Source organism: Beta vulgaris, chromosome 4 (genome assembly GCF_026745355.1).
Source record: "Beta vulgaris subsp. vulgaris cultivar EL10 chromosome 4, EL10.2, whole genome shotgun sequence".
Classification (NCBI taxonomy): Eukaryota; Viridiplantae; Streptophyta; class Magnoliopsida; order Caryophyllales; family Amaranthaceae; genus Beta; species Beta vulgaris.
The window spans coordinates 61,534,979-61,559,317 of record NC_079205.1 but is presented as its reverse complement, the minus strand read 5'-3'; the positions used below and the strand labels follow the sequence as shown (position 1 = coordinate 61,559,317).

Here is a 24,339-nt window from a genome sequence, read left to right as displayed (position 1 = left end):
GGCACTCGAGACCAGTAAAGTCATTCTCCTTGCAACTCCTACTCCAGATAACGTGGCCCCTCTCACTTCCAGTAGCTAACGAGATCACAGAAACACGAAAAATTACACTTACTATAGTACTCTATTTGCAATTTTGCATGATTACATAAACTGAACAAACTAAAAATCAGTTAGTTCATGGCAAAATTGCATCTTTTGACTTGATGAAACATAAATGGCGTTGCTTGCCACTCCCCTCTCTAACCCCAAAACCCACCACTTTTACTGTCACAATCACCATTTTCATCAACTAAAACCTTCAAATCTCTCCCATTTTTCCAAAATTTCCAATACCCACTTATCAATTAAGCTCAAAAATTCTGGCTTAAGATGTTATTCTCAAAAACAAAGCCAATCTACCCAAAAACCCATTGAAGAAGAAGAAGATGAAACAAATGGAAGTAAAAAGATGGGTGTTCAAGAATATGAATTTGAGAGGTTGTTTTCAAACCTTAATCAAGCAACTTTGAAGCATGAACCTGGTCTGAATCTTAGCTCAATTTGTTATTATGACCTAAAAATTGATTGATTTTGAAGTTTTAATATTTTCTGATCATCCCTTTTCTGTTTACCTCATGTTGGCAGGTAGCCTTAGCAGTTCAATTTTCCTAGTGGCAGGAACTACGGTATGACATTTGTATAAAGTTTTGTCCTTTTTAGCTTTGTGAATATATTTTGAATTTAATGATTTGTGGATTGATATATATCTTCCCATTTGCTGATCGGAGTCAATATAAGTGGTTTATATAGACTATAGTTGTGTACTTGTATGTGTGTGTCTTAGTGTGTGTCTCAGTGTGTATTATTGGAACTTTAATTATTTTTAGAGATGCATTTAATGGCCCAAATTAGTACATACACACGTCCATAGGAAGAGAACCATACTCGCGATGAATATGACGGACTAGATCATGTACACAGATACCAATACCAATGAACATGTGCCAACTAGAAATTTACATATGTTCATTTGACTAGTTATCCATGTACATATGTTCTTGGTTTGTTATCCATGTACATTTGTTCATTTGGTTTGTTATCTATATACATTTTTTCATTTGGTTTGTTATCCGTGTACATTTGTGCACCATGCTCTATGTACTAGAGTGTTTACCATCTAAGCTTTGATTTGGTGGTATGTTATTTTGCTTGCAGATGTTAAGGGTCCTACCTTTTTTTTAGTGTATACATTACTCCCACTATAATATGGTCCATCTTTTACTAAATTTAACTTCACCTTTCTTCATTTTGGTATTTCATTTAGTTTGACTATGTTTCTGTGAGAACCTTACAGATAGGTGCGGGGATTTTAGCAATTCCGGCTGTGACACAAGAATCTGGTTTTCTTGCCTCTGCTGTTGCGTGCATTGGTTGTTGGGTATTCATGGTAGGGGCCTTATGCTAAGATTTTCTAGAACAATTTTCACAGCAAATTTGAGGATTCAATCTTCATGTTTGATTATGTGCTGGTTTGAGAATTTAACCCTATTTATGAATAATGCAGGTTGTGACTGGCTTGCTTATAGCTGAAGTCAATGTAAACACAATGTGCGAGTTGGGTTCTGGCGGTGTCTCTTTGGTAATTTTATGTCCATTCATTCTCTTCAGGATTGTTTATATCTTGATTAAACTAGAAATAGTTCCCTTACTTCCATGGCAACCTGAATTTGGCAACAAATTATTTTAATGCCTCAATGGTCAATCAAGTGATTAGCAAGTTTCATCTCACTCCTTTTTATGACATTGCAAAACTTTCATGTCATCATAGTAATCAAATCAAATATCATGTTTGATGCTTTTTGGAGATTGAACTTAGATTTGGTTTAAGAAGATAGGCAAGTGGACTAGCAAAATAAATGTTCATATTATGAGCTGTTCAGGAAATGCCAGAAATTATTATAATAATATTAACCGTGTCACTTTAGACAACTTGGTCTTTAAACTTCGTTTTATATTGGAACACATGCAAGTGCGATAGTATCAATCTCAGTTGCTCGCTGCGGTATTACACAAACAATCCCATTCAAGTTTGTCGATGCTTAGTATTTAGTAACCTTCTGTTCGAGATTTCGAGTCTATCAACCTGTTAGACTCTATTTATGTTCCTTATAAAGTCAGCAACTCAGCATATTCTTGGACTTGTAGATATTTGCTTTTCTGAATCACATCACTGAATTGCGTTCTTTATTGAACTATTGCATCGACCTTCTCCCTGAGACATTAAGTGTTGATCTGAGAGCAACCATCTCTTACTCGCTTTCCTTTGTTGCTAATGTTGATTTTATCCTGCTCTAAAGATTTTGTCTAGCATAAATTGAATTATCAGCCCTTTTCTCTCCCTTCTTTTTATTTATTTTATTAATATTGAAGCGGCTCTGTCGTTTCCAGGATGCCACATGGATATTATTTAAGATAGTAACAAAGCTGAAAGTTGATATTCTCATCAATTTCTTCTGCTGAGATCATGTACTTGAAGTTGCTTTTACTGATGTTCTAAATGCTAAATCATGCACACTTGGTTTTGACATCAGCTTCATTTAGCTAATAGCTACAGTGAATTGCGTAGTGAAATAAATATACATAATTTAAGTTTGCCGCAAAGACCATGACAGAGGAAATTTTGTTTACTTTTTTTTTGTGACTTGTTGTCTTACCCAATCTTTAAGTAGTAAAGTATCTTTTAGACTGTTGGCTTTCATTAAGTAGTTGGGAGTTTGTCTCTCTTTTTTTTGTGTGTGCAGGCAATTTACTACCTGGTAATTGTTGTCAGGTGTCAATGGCAAAGAGAACCATAGGATCAGTAGGAGTCCAAGTTGCTTGGTAAGACTCTCCCTTATGGATTATGACTACGAGCGTGAGCAGCTTCTTTTTTATTGTCTGCTCCTATTTTAGATGTTTATAAAAGAGGATGTGAACTATGTTTGTTTAAGTCCGAGGACTTAACTTGCTAGTTATCATTTAGGTTTCAGTATTGTTGCTTAGGAATCCTTAAATTATGATGTCAGGCTGTTTTCTGTTGCCTAAGGCTTAATAATAGTGCACCATCTCATTTTTTTTAAGCTTCAGATGGGTATAATAAAATGTTGTTTTACGTAGCTTTGGAACTGTACTATCAACTATGTATCAATCTGTAGACAGCTGTAACTAGGTGATTAAACAAAACGCTCAGACTTCAAGTGTTAGTTTGATAGTGAGTCTGGCATAAGAAAATTTGTTTAGGCTGATTGCACAATATGTATGAAGAAAAGAAGACATTGGTGTGAAGTAGACTTGCATCCTTACTCCTTAGCCTTCTCACAGCAATTAGCTTGGGCTGCAATCTGTGTTGCGTCTAGTCTAAATAATATCAAGATAATCTAACTCAATCCTGCAACAATTTTTTTTTCCATTTTGATTGTCCCTGGAACAAGATTTTCAAGTACCTATTACCTTGTGCTATGCTGGCAAAGTAGACCACATCATGGGACCTGCAGCTGAAAGTCTTTCAATGTGTTTCTATTGTGTTTTTTTTCCCAAGTCTTTCACTAACAACTATACTTTACCTGTGCTGCAGCTGGTCATACATCTTTATACATTACGCTCTCCTTGTTGCCTACATAGCTCGTTCTTCCGATACTTTGACAAACTACCTTGGTATTCCACAGTATGAGCTATGCTTCTGCCGTTTTTGTTTCCTTCGAATTTTGTGAAGCATAAGTGCATTTTTTCTTGGAATTAATGATTTTCATGTGCACCTAGACATTTTTAATCACAGAGATCTTGTTGTTCTTACATTTATGGAAAATTATGGCTCTTAGTTTTCCCTGGCTTTACCCTTTAGTATACGCAATGTTTTAGCCTATGTATCCATGGCCACATAAAACTTTTGAAATGTCTCTACCTATTCTCTAAATGCTCGTTTCTAGCGAGAAAGATCAGAAAAATAAGAGCTTCAGTGGTGTGTTTAACCTGTAGACATGTAATAGATAAGTAACTGCATCTTGACACTCCTGGGTAAAGTAGAGGCATTTATCTGCAAGTCTCTTTAACCAACTCATGCTGAACTACTCAAAAGATCTTAATCTGTACTTTCATTGTTGACAATCAGAAGTTTCAGCCATGAGTCAACGGTTGACAGTATCAAGTTTTTACAGTTTCAGTATTTGAACCTTTGATCTGTGAGTCTTCATATGTCTTGGCCTGGACTTATCGTGTTTATCAGTGCATTATGAACCGAGTTAGATAGCCATTGTTCCCATGGTCGATTGTTGCAGGGATGCAGGCTTGGCCAGTCTGCCGTAGGTTCAACTTAGCCTAGCATCAAGCAGACAACAATATGTTCTCTTCTATTACCAACGCAGTTTTTCCTGATGCATTGTGTTTCTGATAATAAAACTCCTGTTATGAACAGTTGCGAGTTGTATTCTTGTAAATATGCATGTTTTACTTTTAGTTGCTCTAGTACATAATTTTTGATGGCTGTCATCGTTATGACAGATGGGAAAGTGGAACCTTGTTTACACTGGTTTTTGGAGCATTATGTTACTTCGGAAGGTGCGTGTGAGGCTGTGACCTGTTTACTTTTCTGCATCCTGCTTAGTATTAATGTGAAGATATATATATATATATATATATATATATATATATATATATATATATATATATATATATATATATATATATATATATATATGCATGCACTACATTGAAATGGAAACAGATAATGACGAAAAGTCAGTGGTACTTGTGACTCTGATAACTAATAAGCATAGCACTATTGTTACCTGAATTTGTAGAGCAAGGTTGAAATCGGTTTCTGCTGTTTAACTTGCAGCCAACGTTTTATTGGTGCTGTTAGTGGACTTCTAGTTTTTGGGATTGTTGCTTCATTTACAGTTTTAGTGGTAAGATTCCTCTTTATGAGCTAACTATTACCTCCCAGCTCCCATCTCCTCTGTTCTTTCTTTTCTCTATCAAATCTATTCTTTATAATATGAATTCCACTGGAGCTGCTTCATTTTGGCCATGCGTATACTAGGTGCAACCGTTGCTCTCCAGAGCAGTATATCCCTGCATGCTCTGAATAGAAGGTGGTTTTGTTATCTTTAGGTCGTTGCTAGTGGGAACCTACATCTTGATGCTCTTTTGAAAGCCAATTTTGAAGCTGTGCCTTCAAGTATACCCATCATAGCACTTGCATTTGTCTACCATGTAAGTAATTCTTCCGTCAATTAAAAGGGTGCTCGTTTTGTGCTTTTATTCTTTACTATTACTTCTAACCATATAATATATTCAGATTGTGACTATAAATCTACTCCCTTTGTCCCCTGATAAAGTTAACACCCCCTTTTTGCATTAAGAGTAAAATTGGCAGAGCGAAATTGAGTGGGTGGGTTGTTGGGGGCATGGGGGCCGGGCTAATTTAAGAAAACAAGTCGAGAGGAAGTCTTTAACAAAAAAAGAGACTGTCAACTTCTTTGTTGGGCATCCCAAAATGGAGGGTGTTTACTTAGTAAGGGATGGAAGTAGAAATATTTTGGAAGACATTGGATATGATGTCTTACACTATTGTTTAGCGCATTAGCTTTATTGTAAGGCACAACTGTTCTTTTGTTTGTTCAGAATGTGGTACCTGTTCTTTGCACAAATTTGGAGGGTGACCTGCCAAAAGTAAGGTGAAACTCTGATTTGCACCTTTGTCATTGTTGCATATGTAATTATCTAAAGACAGTTTATGATGTGCAATTAGTCGCGTTACACTGTTACCTAGACCAACAACTAAAATCAACTTATCTGTAAAGAAATGCTTGAACTTTGTAGTAGTTCAGAGGTTCGTAATTTATCAAGCTTCTCTAAACATATTCTTCACCCGTCCTAGTTGTTACGTATCCCCGACCTATCTTAAAGGATATGGCATCCTTTATAACATAGTTGGGCCATTGCTTCCTCATCACATCATTTGATTTAAGTAGTGACATTAGAAAATTTAATCATAAACTGATAGAGTATAAAACTATTCATGGGTCTCCAACCATCCGCTTAAGCTTTTGGTTGAGTTGGTCCTTTGACATGGTATCAAGACTTCAAGAGCCATAGGGTTTTATTTTTCACGTTCCTGTCATCACCACCATGTGTACCTCCCCTCTCCTCTCTTCTACTGATGTTCCGCCCACTTCTCCGCAGCAATCCTCTAGCGTTAATTTTTCTTCGTCGCTGCCTATTTCGGGCACGGAGGTATTGCCATCCCAGGCGAGTGCTGCACTGGTTTCCCGTGCGCCCCTGGCGTTTTCCGCTGCTTCGATCGGTATCCGTATTACAGAACCTGCAATCATGTTCCCTCCTTTTACTTGGACTCCTACTCGTCCAACATCCACTCGATTGTTTCCTACTTTACTCTTCGAGGCTGGACAGTCGAGCAATCAGTCCATACCACAATTGGAGGTGTTGGGTATATGGTAGTATATGAGGCTCAATGGGGTGTATGGGTGTGGAGAAAGGTTGCGTCGAAGAAAAACGGTGAAGGAGTTGAAGGTAGGTGGCTCGAGGGGTGGCTTGAAGTGGCTCGAAGGGGCTCGAAGGGGGTCGAGGGGTGCCCGCGCTTGTGGTCGAGGGGTGCCCGCGCTTGAAGACGTGCGGTCGTCTGCGGGAGTATGAGGATCAGCAGGGCTGCTGTTTGCCCGCGCGCGTTATCCCGCGCCCACCTGCGACTGCTCGACGAAGCTGCTGAATAGTCGTCGAGGACTGCCAGCCCGCGGGTTATCGAGCGCGGCCGCGGGATTTCGAGTGACAAAACCGTGTGTTTTGTTTTACTCTGTTTTCTTTACTACTTAGTGTGGGTATAAATATAAACCCTAGTTATCATTATTCTTCATCTTTAAACACATATTAGAGAGAGAAAAAGCTATAGAGAGAGTTCTTGAGCGCTTTTTGTAATCTTTCTTGAATATTCATCGATTCCTAGTGCAGATTCGTGGTTTTTCTCCCAGTTCTTGGGTTTCCACGTAAAATTTCTGGTGTGTTCTTTCCTGCTTTATTATTTGATATTCTATTATTGTTTGCTATTATTTCTAGATTGATAGTCAATAGAACTTACAGGAGGCTCTATTTTTATTCATGGCATGGAGACATCACCTGGTTTCTATCACTTGTCTAGTACCAGCGTGACATAAAGGTCACGGGTTCAAATCTCATCCACCCCTCCTTTCTAAGTGGAATATTTATCATCGGGTATGAGGGAGTCCCGTGCTGCATCCACACAGTCCAATGGGCTCTCACGTGAGGGCGCGTGATAGAGTTTAAAACTATTCCTCGGACTCCAACCATCGCTTAAGCTTTTGGTTGACTTGGTCCTTTGACATAAACCATTAATATATTTGGGAATCTGACACTTCCCCCCCCCCCTCTTCTTCAAATAGTACTCTCTTTGTCTTTTAAAGTTGTAAGTTGTTACACTTTGATTTTCATGTTTGCCGACACATAATGTTGACCATGAGTATCTTAATTGACTTATGAACAGAAGTTATGAAAAAAGTTGTTTTTAAATACACACTGAGGCAAATCGAATAACATAATAGGAAATCTATATGGTCAAAGTAGAGCATGTGAATAGTGCAAGATTTGAAGTGCTAAAGAGACAAAATGCTGATCGATATGCAAGACATATGACTGCAGATAATCCGCTTCTGTGGTTTTGAAATACACAGACTGGGTACTATATCAACCTTATAATATTAAGAGCGTAACATGGAGTCTGGCAGTTTTATCTTTCCCTGTGTATAATCTGATACTCCAGTGTGCCATATCTCATTTAGCTGTCTTAAGTTCTTGTTTATGGTGTATTCTGGAAATGAATTCATCCGTTCTTTTACAGGACTGCAGTTGTCATAGGAACAGCTATTCCTCTGCTTCTGTTTCTAGTTTGGAATGGGGTAATTCTTGGTACATTAGATTCAGATGTTGGGAAGATTCTTGACCCATTACAACAGCTGAAATCGAGTAACGGAGTTGTTGGTGTAAGTACCTTTTTAATTTAACATTTGTGTGCGGTGTAATATGAGAAAGCAGCTTGATCAACCCACGCGTTCCTTCTTGTTTCAACATTGATGTAATGCAGCCAATAGTGGAAACCTTTTCGTTATTTGCCATCTCAACATCATACATTGGATTTGTTCTGGGACTTGCCGACTTCTTAGCTGATTGTAAGCCTTTCTTTTATGGCCTACTGCTTATGAAATTTGAGTTCTTCATATGGCTGTATACAGTGGTTGCATTGGCTGATGAGCCATTTTCAACCATTGATCTCTGTTAGTCCAGCTTCTTTGCAAATAATGGTAAAAGTTTTTAGATAGCCATGGCCTAATTCAAGGAACCTGTTCAAATATTATTGTTTTTGGCTAATCTTCTATGCTTTTACTTCTTTTAAGTATTTGATTGCAAGGATCAGCACTGTTTAGTCTCTTGGTAATGCTTGTATCTCACCTCACATTGTGGAACAAATACCACTAGCAGCACTTTGGGGTCACGGATTCCCTTACCCTCGCCCAGCCTAACCAATTAATCTGGGCTGGGTTGACCCGTGTAGGGTCCCAATATAGTATGAAACTTCTTCATACCATTGAATAGTAGATGGCACTGCATACTTCTCTGCCAAATGCGCAATACCTAGCTATAGTGTTATTTTTTCCTGACAACTACTTCTGCATAAAAGAGAGGTATTATATGATCAAAAAGTCATATCTTATGCATCTGTTTTAATGCATGGTTTAATTGAATGCCTAATTGAAGACTCAGCTTTTGCTAATGTATTTGCAGTGCTGAAACTCCCTGGGTCGCGAAGCAAATTACTCCCATATCTAATTACTTTGTTCCCACCATTAGTACTGGCGTTGTTAGATCCAGAAATTTTTTTCAAGGCTTTGGATTTTGCTGGAACATATGGTGGTAATCATTTTTCTTGCTTTCTTCAGTTGTCCAATAACTTGAACTGTGGTATTGCTATATACACCTGCTGTCCAGGAACAGTAATCGCGTAAAATCATGACGAATGTTATTTCCTAACAATGGCTTATAATTTTGCAGTATTGGTACTTTTCGGTATTCTTCCTGCAGCGATGTCTTGGTCGGATCGGTACTTGACGTCGCCAGAGCTCCCAAAAGTACCCCAGGTGGTTCCGGGAGGAAAGCTTACTCTATCCCTAGTAATGGGTGGTGCTTCGTACATTATATTATCAGAAATACTCAACACCTTCAATCACATATGAAAGTACGGGGAGGGGAGTACCACCACGAATTCCAGGCATTGCCCACACTCGAATTCTCATCCCAACAATATGTTGGGGCATTTACTTTTGGGCTGTTTAGCCTTGTATCCAGCCTTTGAACTGGTGTGTCCTGTTTCCTGTAGGCTAGTAGCTTAGTAGGGGTTCGTATTCAGACCAATTATTTTTCCTAAAAAAAAATACATGACAGTACAGGAGTTATTACAATAAGAAAGGAGGCAAAAACACGAAGACAATTTGAGAATTCAGACTACAATGACATGAGCTGTTAATAATTGAGAGGAAGCTTGCCTTGAATGTTCAATACTCTGTTTCGCATGTTGTAGAAACTGTACAAATTGTTCAATTACATCAATTAACAATTATTTGATAATTTTCATGATATGGGTTACTGTGTTTGCATCCAAATTCAGCTCTTTGGCCCTGTTTTTCTGCAAATTGTTTGATTCTAATTAACTGAGTTTATATTCATCACAATTTACATGAATGAGTGTGAATCTTCGTGCCCTACTATGTAACTTAGATTTAAGGGCAGACCAGTTGATTTATCAAGCTGTATCAACTCAGACACAATACTCTCTTCTTCTAGACTTAATTCTCGAGTTGATCCCATAGACAGTAAATACATATACATTACTAGCGTGTTATTCGAACTCTTCGGACTCTTCATTTTACCTCGTGTACCCATATTAGTTTTCAACACTTTGATACTTCATTTCAGGACAAGTTCATTTCATTAAATCGTCAACTCAAATGTCTAAGACACATAAATGTATCAAACACAAATACTCGAGTCTGAGTGACACAAGGTCCATATACTACCACAATGAAGTCCTAAAATCACTCGAACATGATACAACAGCTTCCAAATAATATGAACACAACTGTTTCAACTTCCAATAGACCTTTCATCATAGAAAAATTGAAGTTCTTGATTAGGAACATAGAAGGGTAAGGGGAACAGGAGGAGAAAGCAGAAACTGTTGACACCAGCAAAATTAGCTGAATAATACATATCTACATGATTCATTACTCCAAAAACAGAATGTATTAAAAGAAGAAAAAAAGCCAGAAATCGGTTAAGTTCTTGAATTTTAGGACCAAAAACATAACCATTGTCTGAGACAACTTTTGTTCCATTCCAACATATTTACGAAAATTCACTTAAGATAGCCAAATTGATCCCTAAGCCATGCATGCAAGCAAAAGCAGTAAGAAATTCAAGTAACTGCCGATGAGTAATGACACTCATACATAACCTAGTAATCAAAAGGCCAGCCAGAGTAGTTCATCTCATGATTCTCTCCGCGAACAGTAGTTGGTGGTGGATTGCTTGCACTAGTTCCTACATACTCACGGCTGCTGCTACTGTTTGATGATCGAAAAGGCCACAGAAAAGAAAATGGATTCCTCCGGCTTGAACTCTGATCACTACCTCCTCGCTCTCTTGTGTTGCTACTAGAACTTCTTCTGCTCCCGGCGCTAGAGTTCTGTCTACAACTTGAAGTACTCGATCCTAACTCATGGCGGCAAACAGGGCAAGAATTATGCTGGACCAACCACGGGATAATACAATCAGAATGATACATATGGTTGCAAGGCATTTGTCTTGCTTCAGTTCCCAACTCGAACTGCTCTTTACAAACTGGGCAATGAGAATCAGTCTGCATGTGCGCCCGAGTGATTTTAATGGTGGGCATTGCATCAATCGCTGTTCGAGGAGCTGGTGGTGGGCCCTGTCGATCAACCATTAGCTGCTCAATCAACTCCTGAAGGCCCGGACCAACAAACACATCACCATTATTTCCCCGACTGAGACCTATTCCCGGGTTTCCATTGAAAAACATCTCAAAACCACCATTTCTAGGCATTGGCACCCTTCCAGGCATTTGCCCCTGAAAAATCAACCAAGGGCTACGATCCGCATCCATACCATATCTCCTTCTTTGTCCCATAAAAGCATCTAAAGCTTCCATTAACCCTAACCTATGCTCGGGATTATTCCGTAACATCAAAGAATCTAAAGCTTCCATAATTCCATACAATTGATCAGGACCATCTCTTGAACCATAAGTTGTAGGTGCACTATATCCACCAGGACCTCCAGGACCACCAGGACCACCACTTAACTCCTCCAACTCTTGCACAAACCCTCCATCACAATAGGGGCAAACTGTGCCCCGGCTTCGAGGGCGAATTGGCTGTCTGCATTGATAACACCAGTGTGTGTTTCCTACACTCGACATCGAAAATCTCGTCCCTCTTCTTTTTCTCCTTTCTCCTTAAAAACCTCAAAAAATCCCACAAAAAATATTCCAAGAACCACTTATCTCAACAATCAATATTTATTCTGCATCAAAAAACTTACAATTGTAACAGCAAATTCATAAAGCTATAAAAAAAATTGCAACTTTATCAGATTTCACTTTCCAAGAAACGAATATCAAAAAGTCACAACACAAAAAAACAAACTACCCAATTCAATTTTTCACACAATTACTTCATTTTCATACCAAATACAAAGATTCAACCATCCAAGTAATTCAAAGATTAACAGTGAGATCTAAAAAATACCCAAATCACAAAATAAAATACAGATTCAATAAAAGATCAAACACAAAATCTATCTGAGCATGCAAAAAGAACTCAATCTACTAATTCCACATCAAAAAAACATTCTTCCCCAAATATATACACACACTTATAAAATAAAAATTATATCTAGATGCTCAAAACAGTGATATTCATCATCTAAAAAAACACAATTATACAAAAGACCCACAAAAAATAAACAAAATCTAAATCAAACCCAGATGACAAAATTTCATATTTATCAAAAAAAAAGTTAAGAAAGAGAGAGAGATTACCAGAGAAACACCATGAAAACTGAAGTGAGAAGAGAGAGAAAGACAGAGTGTATGTTTTGTTTTGTGTAAAGAGAGAGAAAGAGAATAATAAGAACAAGAATGAGTTTTAAAAAAGGAAAAGAAAAATTTATTGAAGAGATAAAATTCTAGAATCTGATAAGAACCATCAGAAAAATTGTAAAAAATGAGAAATGAATAGGATGATTGATTGGGAGAAAAATGCAATTGGTGTAGGTTAAGGTCTACATGTTATAATGCGCCGGTGTGTGCATTACGCCGACTTTTTTTGTTTTTAAAGGAAAATTACGCATACTTTTTAGAAGACCAAGATTAGGTGAAGTCAGCGTACTTGGAAAGTGGAAGTTGTAACTTGTAACTCTTTGTCTCGTGAGTCGTGAGTCGTCGGTTCAATTTTTTGTTCCCATTTTATTTTGTTTTGTTTTTGTACATGTTATATATTGAATTAGTTGGAATATTTCTTCGTTTATGGTCAATATTAGTTTTATATATTATTTTTTAAAGTTGATAAGATGAAGGAATTCTACCAAACTGGTATATCGTACTGGCATATTTTTATGGAGAGCATAGAGCTATTAATACTAGTGATACATTATAGATTTTTTATCGTAGGATATAATAATAATGCAAGTAATCGTCCCAACTCTCAACCCTCAACCCTCAACCCTCAACCTTCAACTATCTAATAAAAAGGGAAGAAATTTGGTATTTATGTAGTATATTATAAAACTAATGATCCTTGAGTCCAATGGTATGGCTTCCTATTACCTATATTGGAGACCAATGTTCAAATTTTGGTATAAGCAAAAATTTCAATATTGTTGGGGGGTTGGGGCTTGTTGGGCCTCTAGGTGAGTGTCCCTATACAAAGGCAGCCCAGAGAAAATTCATCTTACCACGGATTTCCGACGAGGTGTCCAAAAAAAGGTACTATATCACAAAAAATTCAAAATTCGAGAAATTATTTTATTTTGTACTATGTAAAACAAAAGGTCCCTACTAGATAAACTCTCCGCGGAGCAAATTAGCACATTAAACTTTTAAGAGGCTTTAACTATGGGCGAAAAGAAAAACAAATTGGATGATTCAAATCTATGTCTATGGCCCTGTTTGGTAAATGGCTTTTTCATTGGCTTTTGGCTTTTCAATTTGGTCAAAAATTCAAAAAAAGTGTTTGGTTATTGGCTTTTTGGTTGGCTGAAAAGCTGGCTTTTAAGCCAAAATGAAAAAGCTGCCTGGAGCAGTTTTTTGGATTGGTTTTTGGCTTGTTGGCTCACAAACTCTCTAATAAACAGCCAGCAACCACAATTAATTTTGCCAAACGCGTTTGCAAACAGTTGGCTTAAACAGCCAACTTAAAAAGTCAATACATACCGCCAATGCTTCCAGCTAGTCAAACAAGCCAACTAAACCAGCCAAAAGCCAACAACCAACAACTGATTGCCAAACAACCCATATGAAATTAGATTCTCAAAACAACTTTTAAATATTTTGATCATATTCCTCGATGCTTGTGGCTTGAATATGGTAGATTGATACACCGACACCGAATTTAATACAAAAGAAAACATACCACTTCTTGAAGTTTCAAAATAAATGCAATTTTTCTTCTTTCTATCTCTATCTTCATCCTATAGATCCCTCCTTTTATTTCTTACCATACCTATCTCCTATGAAGACCGAAGTACATATATTTCTTACGAGGGCCCTACCATTCGTTGTTATTTAGATTTTCCTTTAACATCAACCATAAAATTCGTATCTTTCTTCAATGATACGTCTATATTTTATGGTCAAACTCGTAAGACATCAATCAGCCCAATAATTCATAATAACGGTCTTTGTCATTACATCTTTGTTAAACAATATTTTCTTGACCCCAACCCCAAAGAAAATGATGCATGAGTTATATATATTGCTTTCTTAATTCAACAATCAAATAGTACTATATAACAATGCTAAAATAAAACAGAGGATAAATTATTCAAAATTCTTTCCATACTTACCAACTCTCCCCTAACTTTGGAGAGCCATAAAATATTTGCACTAGAGACAAAACATAATTGTTAAAACTATGATAATCTGCATACTGATATGACACAACGAAAAAGAATCCCATCAAGAACATTTCCGGTAAAATTAAATCTCAGTGTTCTACAGCCCCACTCATCTCTCAAAGCATACACACACCTACAGATGACACAACGAAAACAAAATCTTTTAGAGCTACTTTTGGTGAATTGGTGATCCTCTTAAATTTTGTTGAAGGCGACAATGTCGCAACTTTGGATGTATTCGTTGGCGGGCTCGACTGTGAGGTAGTCTTCAATGAGGTTGTCTACGGAAACAAGGTCATCAACAATTGTCATCATAATTGTCAACTTCTTAATTCCGTATCCAACTGCAACCAGTTTTGCTGCAGATAATCATGGGAAAACATCATTATTCAGTCCAGACATACAACAAAGATGCAAAGTTGGATGTGAAAATGGTGAGAAAGAAGAGAAATGAAATCCATACATGCTCCCCATGTGAGACCTTCCATCTGGACACTGCGAACAGATTCTTCTAGCTTCTTCATATCTGTCTCGTCATCCCATGGCTTCACATCCAAAAGAATGGAAGACTTTCCACCTTGAATCAGGAAAAAAAAAACTTATCAGAAGAAGTTTAGAGGGTTATAGAACTCTCTGAATGAAAAAGAACAAGAATCAGTTTCAATACTCGGGAAATGGAGTATTGACATTTAATAAACAATTTGCCCATCTCCAGAGGGAAAGAGGAGTGTAATTAATCCACCCTCTTTCATAAAATCTCCAGAGAAGGATGTTACTTTGGCGTTGGTTCATGCGTAACACCCATTATCCAGGTGTAACGCTCGAATTTCAACGCTTGAAAGATTATGATGACTGGATATAGTTCCTCTCTTCAGCTACCAGTGTTCATTCTCTATTTCATCATAAAGAATAAAGTGCTACAGCCTACAGGATATCCCTAATAAAGCATTACATGCAGAAAATTCTATCTACATAGTTCATGAAAAGAAGAATCTTACTTTCTTTCTTCTTGCCAGCAGATGCCTTCTTAGCTGCAGCCTCTCTCGCTTCCGCAGCCTGCTTCTCTTCCTCGGTCTCATCACCAAATAGGTCCAAATCATCATCATCATCTGCAGCAGGTGCTTCCTGGAACATCAGAGTTGGATCAGGAAACCGTAGAGCTACCCAACAAAACATGATTAGGTAAATTTTAAAAAAGATACAAAAACAAGCAGCAACTGATGTAGAAAATATTTTGCGTAGTGTCCCTCTTTTGAATTTTAGAGAGCTCCTCTAAAATCTTCGTTCATTTTGTGACCTCAGTTGAGATAAACATAGAAAATCACAGTAGATATCCCGCAGGAGACCTGTTACTAGATTTGTCAAGTAATATTGATTACCCAGGCAGTATCAAAGATGCAGAAACCATTGTATATCATAAATAATTCAAATTGTAGGCAAAATAAGATTTTTTTGCAATTTATAATACTACAGAACTAGACATGACGTATAGTATTATAAATAAAAAAAAAAACAGAATAGCTGTCATAGTAGATTCAATACCAAACTCTCGCTGGATATTTGTTAAGAGAAAAGAATAGGTAGACATTCCAGCATCAGAAATTCAGCTGATGTTCAATGAGATCTCGTAAGCAATTATGCCACCCGTACAGATCAATAGTTCAGGTAGATATCCGACAATTCTATCCATAAGACCCAGCCTACCCTTTCCCCTTCACTATCAACATTATCTTTAGCTCAGACCCACCTAGCTGTTGAAGTTTCATATTATTCGTTTGTCAATGGGCTTCTTGAAGTACAATACATAAATTTTATGTAATTATGTCATCAATGGTAGTATAATAATTCAGTCCCAAGTCTTATTCTACTGCACTACAACCATTGGTTATCAGAAACAAGTAAAGGATACCTTCACCACACTAAAAAAAAGGGCTAAGAAGGGTGCAAGTACAAACCTTCTTTTCCTCAGCAGGAGCAGAGGCAGCTGAACCTTGAGAGGAGAACCTCACACCAACGGCTTGGCCAGGAAAACTAACACATAATAACAGAGCACAAAAGGTCAGAAACATTGCCCATATTATCTGCCATATGAAGCTCCAAGAACCGTACATAAATAATACTGAAATCATAAAAGTATCAAGGCAACAACAAAAGGAAGCACAATTCCAATATCATTGACATTGAACAGCTATTTAAAAGGACAATGCATAAATTCTAACTGGTAGTCAAAATACTTATTGCCATTTCCTCTTTTCATTAGCTTTCCTCCTTTAATAGAATTTTCATACTCCATATGTTACCAATTTCAATTGAAACCATCACCTATGTGGTATACACTGCTCAACGCAGGTGCCTAATTATAAACATTGAAGATAAGTAGTACCTCATCCGTTTCCATACAAGTGCAACACTTCATTTGACAGTAAATAAACATGTAGGATAGTGTTAGATAAGTTTCATAGTGTATTTTCAAAACATTGCTATTTCATATATTATACTACTAAAATACTAAACATATAAATGGTTTAAGTTGTGCATGTGAGATAGTGGCAAGGCAAGTGTTACACTTAGTAAAAACAGAAGAATTGTTTTAGCTTAAAGCTGATTGCATAAGGTTAACTTAATTGATGCCATTATTCGGCCTCCACACCAACTCTGGACAATTAGACAAAGCTGCAATATACTGCATGATTAAGGAAGTGACCAATATAACACAAATTTAATACAAACAGTCACAAACCTCGCAGCAAGCTGTTGGGAAACGCTCTCATACCACTTGCTCGCGTTCGAGAAAGAGTCACCTGGCCTCTCCAATACGGCAGAGTACACCTTGATATCATCCTTGGTCAACTCATCACTGTTGCAACAGCAAGGAACGGTTACAATCACTAGTAAAGATAACAAAATCTCTACAACCATCGCACGACGGCAGTGGTTATCTGTAAATGAGAACTAATTTTCACACATAACGAATCTTTCAATTGTTCTTACATATAACAAAACTAATCAGATCCATATAAACTTAGTAGCATTTTAACATTGCATTAAAAAAGTGACACTTAAATTGCATCAATTTCAAGAGCAAAAAAACTATAAACAAAAGAAATTAGCTACAGCTACCTATTAACCTATATTGTCACTAATAAATTACAGTTCCTAAAAATAACAATTATCACACATAGTGGATCTTTTCAATTATTCTTACACACGTAAGGGAAATAATCAAACTGATCTAAACTTAGTAACATTTTAACATTGCATTAACACAAAATGACACTTTAATTGCATCAAATTCGAGAGCAAAAACTATAGTTTCTGAATCAAAAGAGAAATTACCTACAGCTACCTATATTATCGACAACATATTAGGGTTTTAGAAAGTTTACAATTCAATTCTTATTCATCGGAAAGTCAACAACATTTACACATACAAAGCTCAAAATATAATTCAAGTTTCTATCAGGTTCGCACAATGTTATCAGACAATTATAGAAATCTCTTCAAATCTTCGAAAATCGAATAAAAAGGCTACAACAATTAGGTATTCTTATATTTCTAAGGTTTCTACACAAGTTTAATCTCTCATAGTTAAACTAAATTAAGTTCAATACATCAATCGAATCAAAAAACTACAATATTAAGCTACGAATTAGCTAAAGTTACAAATTCATGAGCGAAATTAGATCAAAATAGCAAAAAATTGGATCATAATTTCGCTAAAAAAGCACGAAACTGGATCATAAAAAAAGCATATATGATGTGAAGAAATTTACCCGGAGATGTAGGATTTTCCGGAGAGATGATCATCGAGAGATTTGAGACCAGTTTCTGTGTGAAGATCCTTGAAAATAACTGCCATTGTTAGATTCAAATTGGAAGAAGAAGACTGGTATAATAACGAAAGAGGGAGAGAGTAGAGTGAGGCGGAGAAGAAAAAGAGAAGTTGAGTCTAATCAATTTCAATTTATATACTAAAACCCTAGACATATCCGAATATTCCCACTACTACTTCTCTATGCTTCTTCCTCCTTTTTCGTATTGTTACCCAATTAGTGAAAAAGATTTTTTTGTGATATGCAATTTTTAAAGTGATCAGTTTGGTAATTCTAGCTCTGAATTTTTATCATATATCTACGTGGACAGCAATGGGTCGGACTTAGATTAGATTATGCATAATCCGACTTCGATCTTACAAGTAGTCGGATTTTAAATTCGAGTCCGACTCCGATCTGGCTTAAAATCCGAACATCCGAATCCGACCTCGATCCGACTTAAAATCCAAACATCCGAATCTGAACACGATGTGACTTATTTTTCAGCCCATTTTTTATAATAGAAAAATCTTCTATAATACAATAATCTAATCATTACATTTTTTCTCTAATAATTATATGGAAATCTTATATAGTACAAAATATCGAAATATTACTATTATTTTTAACAATCATTTCTTTAATGGGAAAATCTTATATAATACAATAGACTTAAAGTCGAAGTTGGGGTAAACACAAATAAGAAAAAGGATTAATTGACGTAAAGTCTGTTCGAATTCGGACGTGTGATTATTGTATGGGATCCGACTCCGACTCGGAGTCGGTCTTTGTAAACAAAGTCAGATTCATATTATTTTATTGTCAGAGTCTGCTCGAATTTTTTTCCTTCAGATCGAAGCAGACTAGGGTTGGACCTGGACTGGATTGTCATCCTTAAGTGTGTGTATTATGAAATTGGTACATCCAAGATTATCTTTTTGCTCATTGATCATTTGAAACCTTTAAATGAGTATAATCACATAACAGATAGAGTTTCAAATAGATCAAATGCTAGCAAATACTTTTGGTGTATCATGCATATTGTACATTCTGGTGTATGATGAATGCATTTTATCTTTTTTCAATTTTGTCAATTTCAATAAACAGAAAATTTTTAAGTTGTAAGCCAAAGCCAGTTCCAGGTCAAATTAGTCTAAAAATGATGTCACATGTTTTACTAAATTAGAATTTACAAACCAAAATAACATGTTTGGCTAATTTAAACATTTCAAATTGCAATCCAAAGCTATATTAGTCTTAAAATGGCTTTGGACTGCAACTTAATATTGTTTTGTTTATTTAAATTGCAATTAACAATTTAACAAAAAGGTCACTTAATATTGTTTTGTTTATTTAAACTGCTACAAAATGTTTTTGGATTGATGGTTCGATGAGGTTGTTGTAAATGATCAAAGTGTGAATGTTAATATTACAGGTGCATTTTGTATAATTTTTGTGGTCAGATGAAATATATTTGAGAAAAGATAGAGTGTATAATTGTTAAACATCGCCCTTAAAATTACTTAAAATCGCCCAAAATTTATTTTATAGACCATTTTACCCTTTTCTCCTTTTCACACCACCCACCCCCTCCACCACCACCACCTACCCAAACAACAACAACAACAACAGATCCACCAACAAGAACAACAGATCCACCAACAACAGCATTTTAAAAGACAAAAATTACTACCATGCTCTGTAAGGTGAAAATTCCTTCTTATCAGCAAAAGAATTTGTTTATGCAAATAGGTGACTTGATATTCATGGCTCGAAGATGGCATATATCTCCCTTTCTATTAAATTCTCAAGCTTGTTTATCATGGGTAATAAAGTATTCACCCTTCTTTTGGAAATTACTGTGCTGTAGATAAACTCACATGTAGATTCATTATCATAGCCTTGGGCAACCATCTATCATGACTAAACTTGGAGCATAAATCTTGAGATAATCAAAACTTCTTTCACCCCTTCTTTCCCACGTATTCCAATGATAAACAAGCTATAAAGTATAAACCAAACACAAACACCATAGATAGCAGCCATTGTTGGGGGAGAACAGGCAGGTGAAAACTTTTTATGCCATGGGCGATCGTCCGTGGTGGACGTTCCACCCATGGACCGAACGTCTGGCCTGGACGTTCGGGCCATGGGTGGAACGTCCACCACGGACGATCGCCCCATAGCCCGAACGTCCAGGCCAGACGTTCGGGCCATGGGTGGAACGTCCACCGCGGACGTTCGCCCATGGCATAAAAAAATTTCGCCTGCATTTGCGCTACCAAAGCAGCGGTGGTGGAGGCAGATTGTGGTGGTGGCAGCTTGGCATGAGGTGGGTGGTGGTGGCAGCCTGGCAGGAGGTGAGAGGGATACAACATGATAAGACAATACTCTCAAGCCTCAGTTTTATTGGTCAAACTCTTTGAAAATCATAGGCGACGTTGGACACGTGCAAAACAAACGACCACATAAGACCCTGCAAATTTTTGGTGTCATATACTATTTTTATAGTAATAAATATTTGACTCATTGCATAAACATTTTTCATTATTGGTATATGACTCGTATATCATATATATACATACTATAGTTCTTATTGCAGCAGTATGATTGATATGAAACCAGTCAGTAAGTTGATCAAAATACCACTCTTGATTATCTAATTACGATTTTGATTTCATTAAATTACTCCAAACTTAATTGATCAAACAATAATTTAAAATACACTCTTGTATTAAAATGAAAGATTGATGCCACTCTCACCCGTCTAATGATTCAAAATACAATATTTTTCAAAAATTTTAACTCTTGATGAATTTAGACACTTTTCATTGATACTAATAATAAAATAAGTAATAGGGAGAATATAATAAAACTATGAGCTTATTATCTATTAAAACATTAAAATAGATAGTATAAAATAAGAGTGTAACACATGGTTATTCATTTTTATGAACCCTTGTCTTGATGTCAATAAATGAAAGTCAATAGAGTACAAAACTAAAGAGACAACTTACTCAAAGAACGCCTCTTATATTACATCGATGTTATTGTGCGAACTTTTTTTGTAATATATACAAAATTTAAATTTTAAAAAAACTTTTTAACTCATAATATATTAATAAAGAGACCAATATAATGTTAATTGAACCGATCCTCCTTGATAAATGAACTACCCCGGTAGGAAATGAGAGATATGGTAAGGGGATGACTTACTCCAAAGAGCTTATGGCGAAGTTTGATTCATGATGCCAAACTATTACTATTAGGCCAAACATTTTACTTGGGATAATAGAGGTGGGTATGGGGCGGGCCAGCACGCATCCCGGTCCGGGACGTTATGAGTCTGACCCCGGTCGAGGCCTGACTAGCCCCGCTGTTCAGGTTCGGTCCAGCACGAGCCCGCTTATATGGCCCGTGCCCCGTGGGTCCGGAACGTTCCTCATTATTGATGTCATATTCTCTTATCACAATTTCTTTTAAAGTATTGTTTTCAAACTCAAACCTTTCAATGTTTTTTTACTTATCACGTCGTGACGTGGATTTTTTAATTTCTTAATGGACAAAAAATACGAAAAGTAGCAAAATAAATTATGAAATTTTAAAATAATAACATATTTGTTTATGGTAACTTACCCAAGACATCATCCCGGCAAAAAAAAAAAAAAAACTAGTTATCCCTTCAAAAAATGACTTATACTAACATATAATAGTATATTTTAATTATTTAATTTATGATGCTAACATAAATTACATAATAAATAACCCCCATCAATTTTTGTTCATAAATGGTCATTATAAAAAAGTTACATGTGCATGTCCATGCATGTTCTATTGCTTATTCCGTTATGAGTACAAAGATTGCAATAATGAAGAAGCATAAGAAAGTTAAGATCTCTTTGAAAACAAATAGTCTAGATTGCAATATATTCAAAGTCCTCTCTGTGTAATACAAACATGATAGTTCCTCTCAAGTTTATGCAATATGATATCCAAGGCTACCTATCTCTGAAATTTTCGCTTAAAAACCAAATACATAGTATGTCATAATGGAAGAGCATATATTAAAGCATGAAAATTTCTGTATATTTATTCTCAATTTTTGTGTGCTTCGCTTTTTTTATATATCTTTTTTATTATGTTTTGTATTTTTATGTTGTCTCCATCTTATTTTTAGTTTAGTTTAGTTCAGTTCAGTTCAATTCAATTCAGTTCAGGTCAGCTCAACTTTGGACAATACATTTACTCTCACATATCACTATTCATTTCAGTTCAGTTTAGTTGTTTTATGCCGAAGAGAACATGCCTAAATTAAGAAAAAGGATATAAACATCTAGTATTAATCAATGAAATGAATTTTTGTCATGCAAATCAAGATTTGAATGTATCCTAAATCTTCAAACTTTAATTATCTCCACGCTCCACCAATAATAAAGGCTAGAAACCAAAAGACAGAATTTTTGTGTCCCAATCTTTTATAAGCATGAATCAAACATGATTTTTATGTCAAGGATTCTGATATAAATGGAATACATAGCCATCAAGATACACTTGTTATATTAGTTTGAGATTCGTTTGAAAATTGAGACTCATTCCCGGTTTTTTTGGACTTATATTTAATTCGGTTAATTTCAGTATAATTTCTCTCTATAATTCACTTTCTCTAAATTCAATCAGTCCAAAAGAACGAGGACTTAGTTATTTAGTCTTATGGAAGACTCGTTAAGATTTTGGGAGAAGACTTTTTTTCTTTTGATTGATTGCAATGCACGTACAAAAAATTGAGGATCGAAACCTAGTTAGTGTAGCTACCTTAATAGGAGAATTGTCTATTGTATCTTTTATAAGAACAGGTGAATAATAATGATCCTCCTAATTCTCATTTAGATGATTGTAGTGATTAGCAACAAGGTGAATTGAGCAGCAGTAATCCAATCCCATTTTCGAAAGTGTGGTCTAATATATATTTTGGTTGGTATATAATAATATAACAGTATGCAATAATAAGGGAAAAAAAGGTTAGCAATTTCTCTCTTTAATATCCTGTATTCCAAGGAATAAAAAAAAAGTTCCAAGTCTTATGTCCTATCATTTATGCACCGGAAAAATTGATACGAGTATTCCCAAGTTTCACTCGTATTCTCAAGATAATCTCATATTATTTTGAGAAAACTCGGCCTTATATTGGCATTATTATGAAATAATCAAAGATTTAAATTATTTTGGAAAAATGCATGAAATATATCAATTTTTATTACTTTTCATTTATTGTTATCATCACTCTTACCCACCGTTCTTTTTTTTTTTTAAGAAAACCATTACCCACCATTTAATAATATCGCATCTAAACCATACAATAATCAGCTAATAATAAGAAGTGACACACAAAATAATACAATATTTTGGATTCGTAAAAATAAAGTGACACACAAGTGGTACTTGAGTTGAGCTCATATATATACACATGCACAAAAATAATTAACATAGCAATTAGCATAAGAAATAGATTAGTTACTTTAGTGGAACATTAGAATAATTTTGTATTTCCTTGGGTATATACTTCATATTTCATGAATAAGCAATAAGAAGATAAGTTTCTTTCAAACTGAATCAGATAATAAAATCCCATATGATCCTCAGCTGTATTTAGCAGTCAATCAATTCAATCCTTTTTTAAAATATCAACAAATCAAAAACACAAATTTTTTCAATTTTTATTCATATGACTCTAAAATCATATCAATGTTGATATGACACATAAATTGCAATAATCCTTCTAAAAACTGTTTATATTTCTTAAGAAAAAAACACTCACTCCAGTATTTTATCCTCGTGTGTTTGTTTTTCTTCTGTTGTATGGTCGCATGTTAAGTGCGATGGAAATTATGTAGCACATCATCTCGCTAAGATAATCCTTTTTGAGATTGAACAGATTTGGGAGAATCATTACCCCCCAAAGGTAGCTCCCTATATTTTGATGAACAATTTGTCCTCGAGTTAATTTAAATGCTACATACTTTTCCCCTAAAAAAAAAAAAAAAAGCTAGTAAGCTACCAACAGGTCATTAACATTAATCATGTGAGATATACTTAATAGGAAATATAGTAAGTCGAGATATTATGACCAAAATTACATTTACCACTTTCCTAATTCCCATATCAGTTGCAGAAAAAATCATCTCTTTTCTAGGAAGGAGTAGACTAATAACGAACTTTTCACATTAGCATTCAAAAACAAATTTGTTTTTAACACTAAACCCTTTATTTTAGTCAAAATTTAACAAATTAC

At 35.7% G+C, this 24,339-nt stretch overlaps 3 protein-coding genes across 3 annotated transcripts; 1 reads left to right on the top strand and 2 right to left on the bottom strand.

The window, feature by feature from the left end:
• Positions 1–7: 7 nt before the first annotated feature.
• On the top strand, positions 8–9,680 carry LOC104890143 (uncharacterized). The gene is made up of 14 exons (XM_010675525.4): positions 8–521; positions 625–665; positions 1,334–1,426; positions 1,544–1,618; positions 2,810–2,859; positions 3,593–3,682; positions 4,516–4,572; positions 4,853–4,922; positions 5,128–5,229; positions 5,641–5,693; positions 7,889–8,030; positions 8,132–8,216; positions 8,830–8,958; positions 9,097–9,680. Exons 1-14 carry the CDS (start codon positions 215–217, stop codon positions 9,276–9,278), a joined length of 1,476 nt encoding a protein of 491 aa, XP_010673827.2. The 5' UTR covers positions 8–214; the 3' UTR covers positions 9,279–9,680.
• Positions 9,681–10,294: 614 nt separating this feature from the next.
• LOC104890144 (probable E3 ubiquitin-protein ligase RHC1A) lies at positions 10,295–12,333 on the bottom strand. Its single transcript, XM_010675526.4, has 2 exons — positions 12,164–12,333; positions 10,295–11,646 (listed from the first exon to the last, which is right to left on the bottom strand). The coding sequence occupies exon 2, from the start codon at positions 11,540–11,542 to the stop codon at positions 10,556–10,558; it is 987 nt and encodes a 328-aa protein (XP_010673828.2). The 5' UTR covers positions 11,543–11,646; positions 12,164–12,333; the 3' UTR covers positions 10,295–10,555.
• A 1,791-nt stretch (positions 12,334–14,124) lies between these two features.
• On the bottom strand, positions 14,125–18,189 carry LOC104890145 (elongation factor 1-beta 2). Its single transcript, XM_010675527.4, has 6 exons — positions 18,012–18,189; positions 16,979–17,095; positions 16,194–16,269; positions 15,237–15,363; positions 14,702–14,815; positions 14,125–14,597 (listed from the first exon to the last, which is right to left on the bottom strand). Exons 1-6 carry the CDS (start codon positions 18,095–18,097, stop codon positions 14,434–14,436), a joined length of 684 nt encoding a protein of 227 aa, XP_010673829.2. The 5' UTR covers positions 18,098–18,189; the 3' UTR covers positions 14,125–14,433.
• Between the last annotated feature and the right edge of the window lie 6,150 nt (positions 18,190–24,339).

What these genes read in the sequence shown, in the direction of transcription:
- LOC104890143 (XM_010675525.4), top strand. Translation starts at nt 215, where the DNA reads ATGGCGTTGCTTGCCACTCCCCTCTCTAACCCCAAAACCCACCACTTT. An exon ending in GTAGGAGTCCAAGTTGCTTG is followed by an intron (nt 2,860 to 3,592) that starts GTAAGACTCTCC and finishes CCTGTGCTGCAG; the next exon opens with CTGGTCATACATCTTTATAC. An exon ending in CACTTGCATTTGTCTACCAT is followed by an intron (nt 5,230 to 5,640) that starts GTAAGTAATTCT and finishes TTGTTTGTTCAG; the next exon opens with AATGTGGTACCTGTTCTTTG.
- LOC104890144 (XM_010675526.4), bottom strand. Translation starts at nt 11,542, where the DNA reads ATGTCGAGTGTAGGAAACACACACTGGTGTTATCAATGCAGACAGCCA.
- LOC104890145 (XM_010675527.4), bottom strand. Translation starts at nt 18,097, where the DNA reads ATGGCAGTTATTTTCAAGGATCTTCACACAGAAACTGGTCTCAAATCT. An exon ending in CTCCTGCTGAGGAAAAGAAG is followed by an intron (nt 15,364 to 16,193) that starts GTTTGTACTTGC and finishes CTGATGTTCCAG; the next exon opens with GAAGCACCTGCTGCAGATGA. An exon ending in TGCTGGCAAGAAGAAAGAAA is followed by an intron (nt 14,816 to 15,236) that starts GTAAGATTCTTC and finishes TCCTGATTCAAG; the next exon opens with GTGGAAAGTCTTCCATTCTT.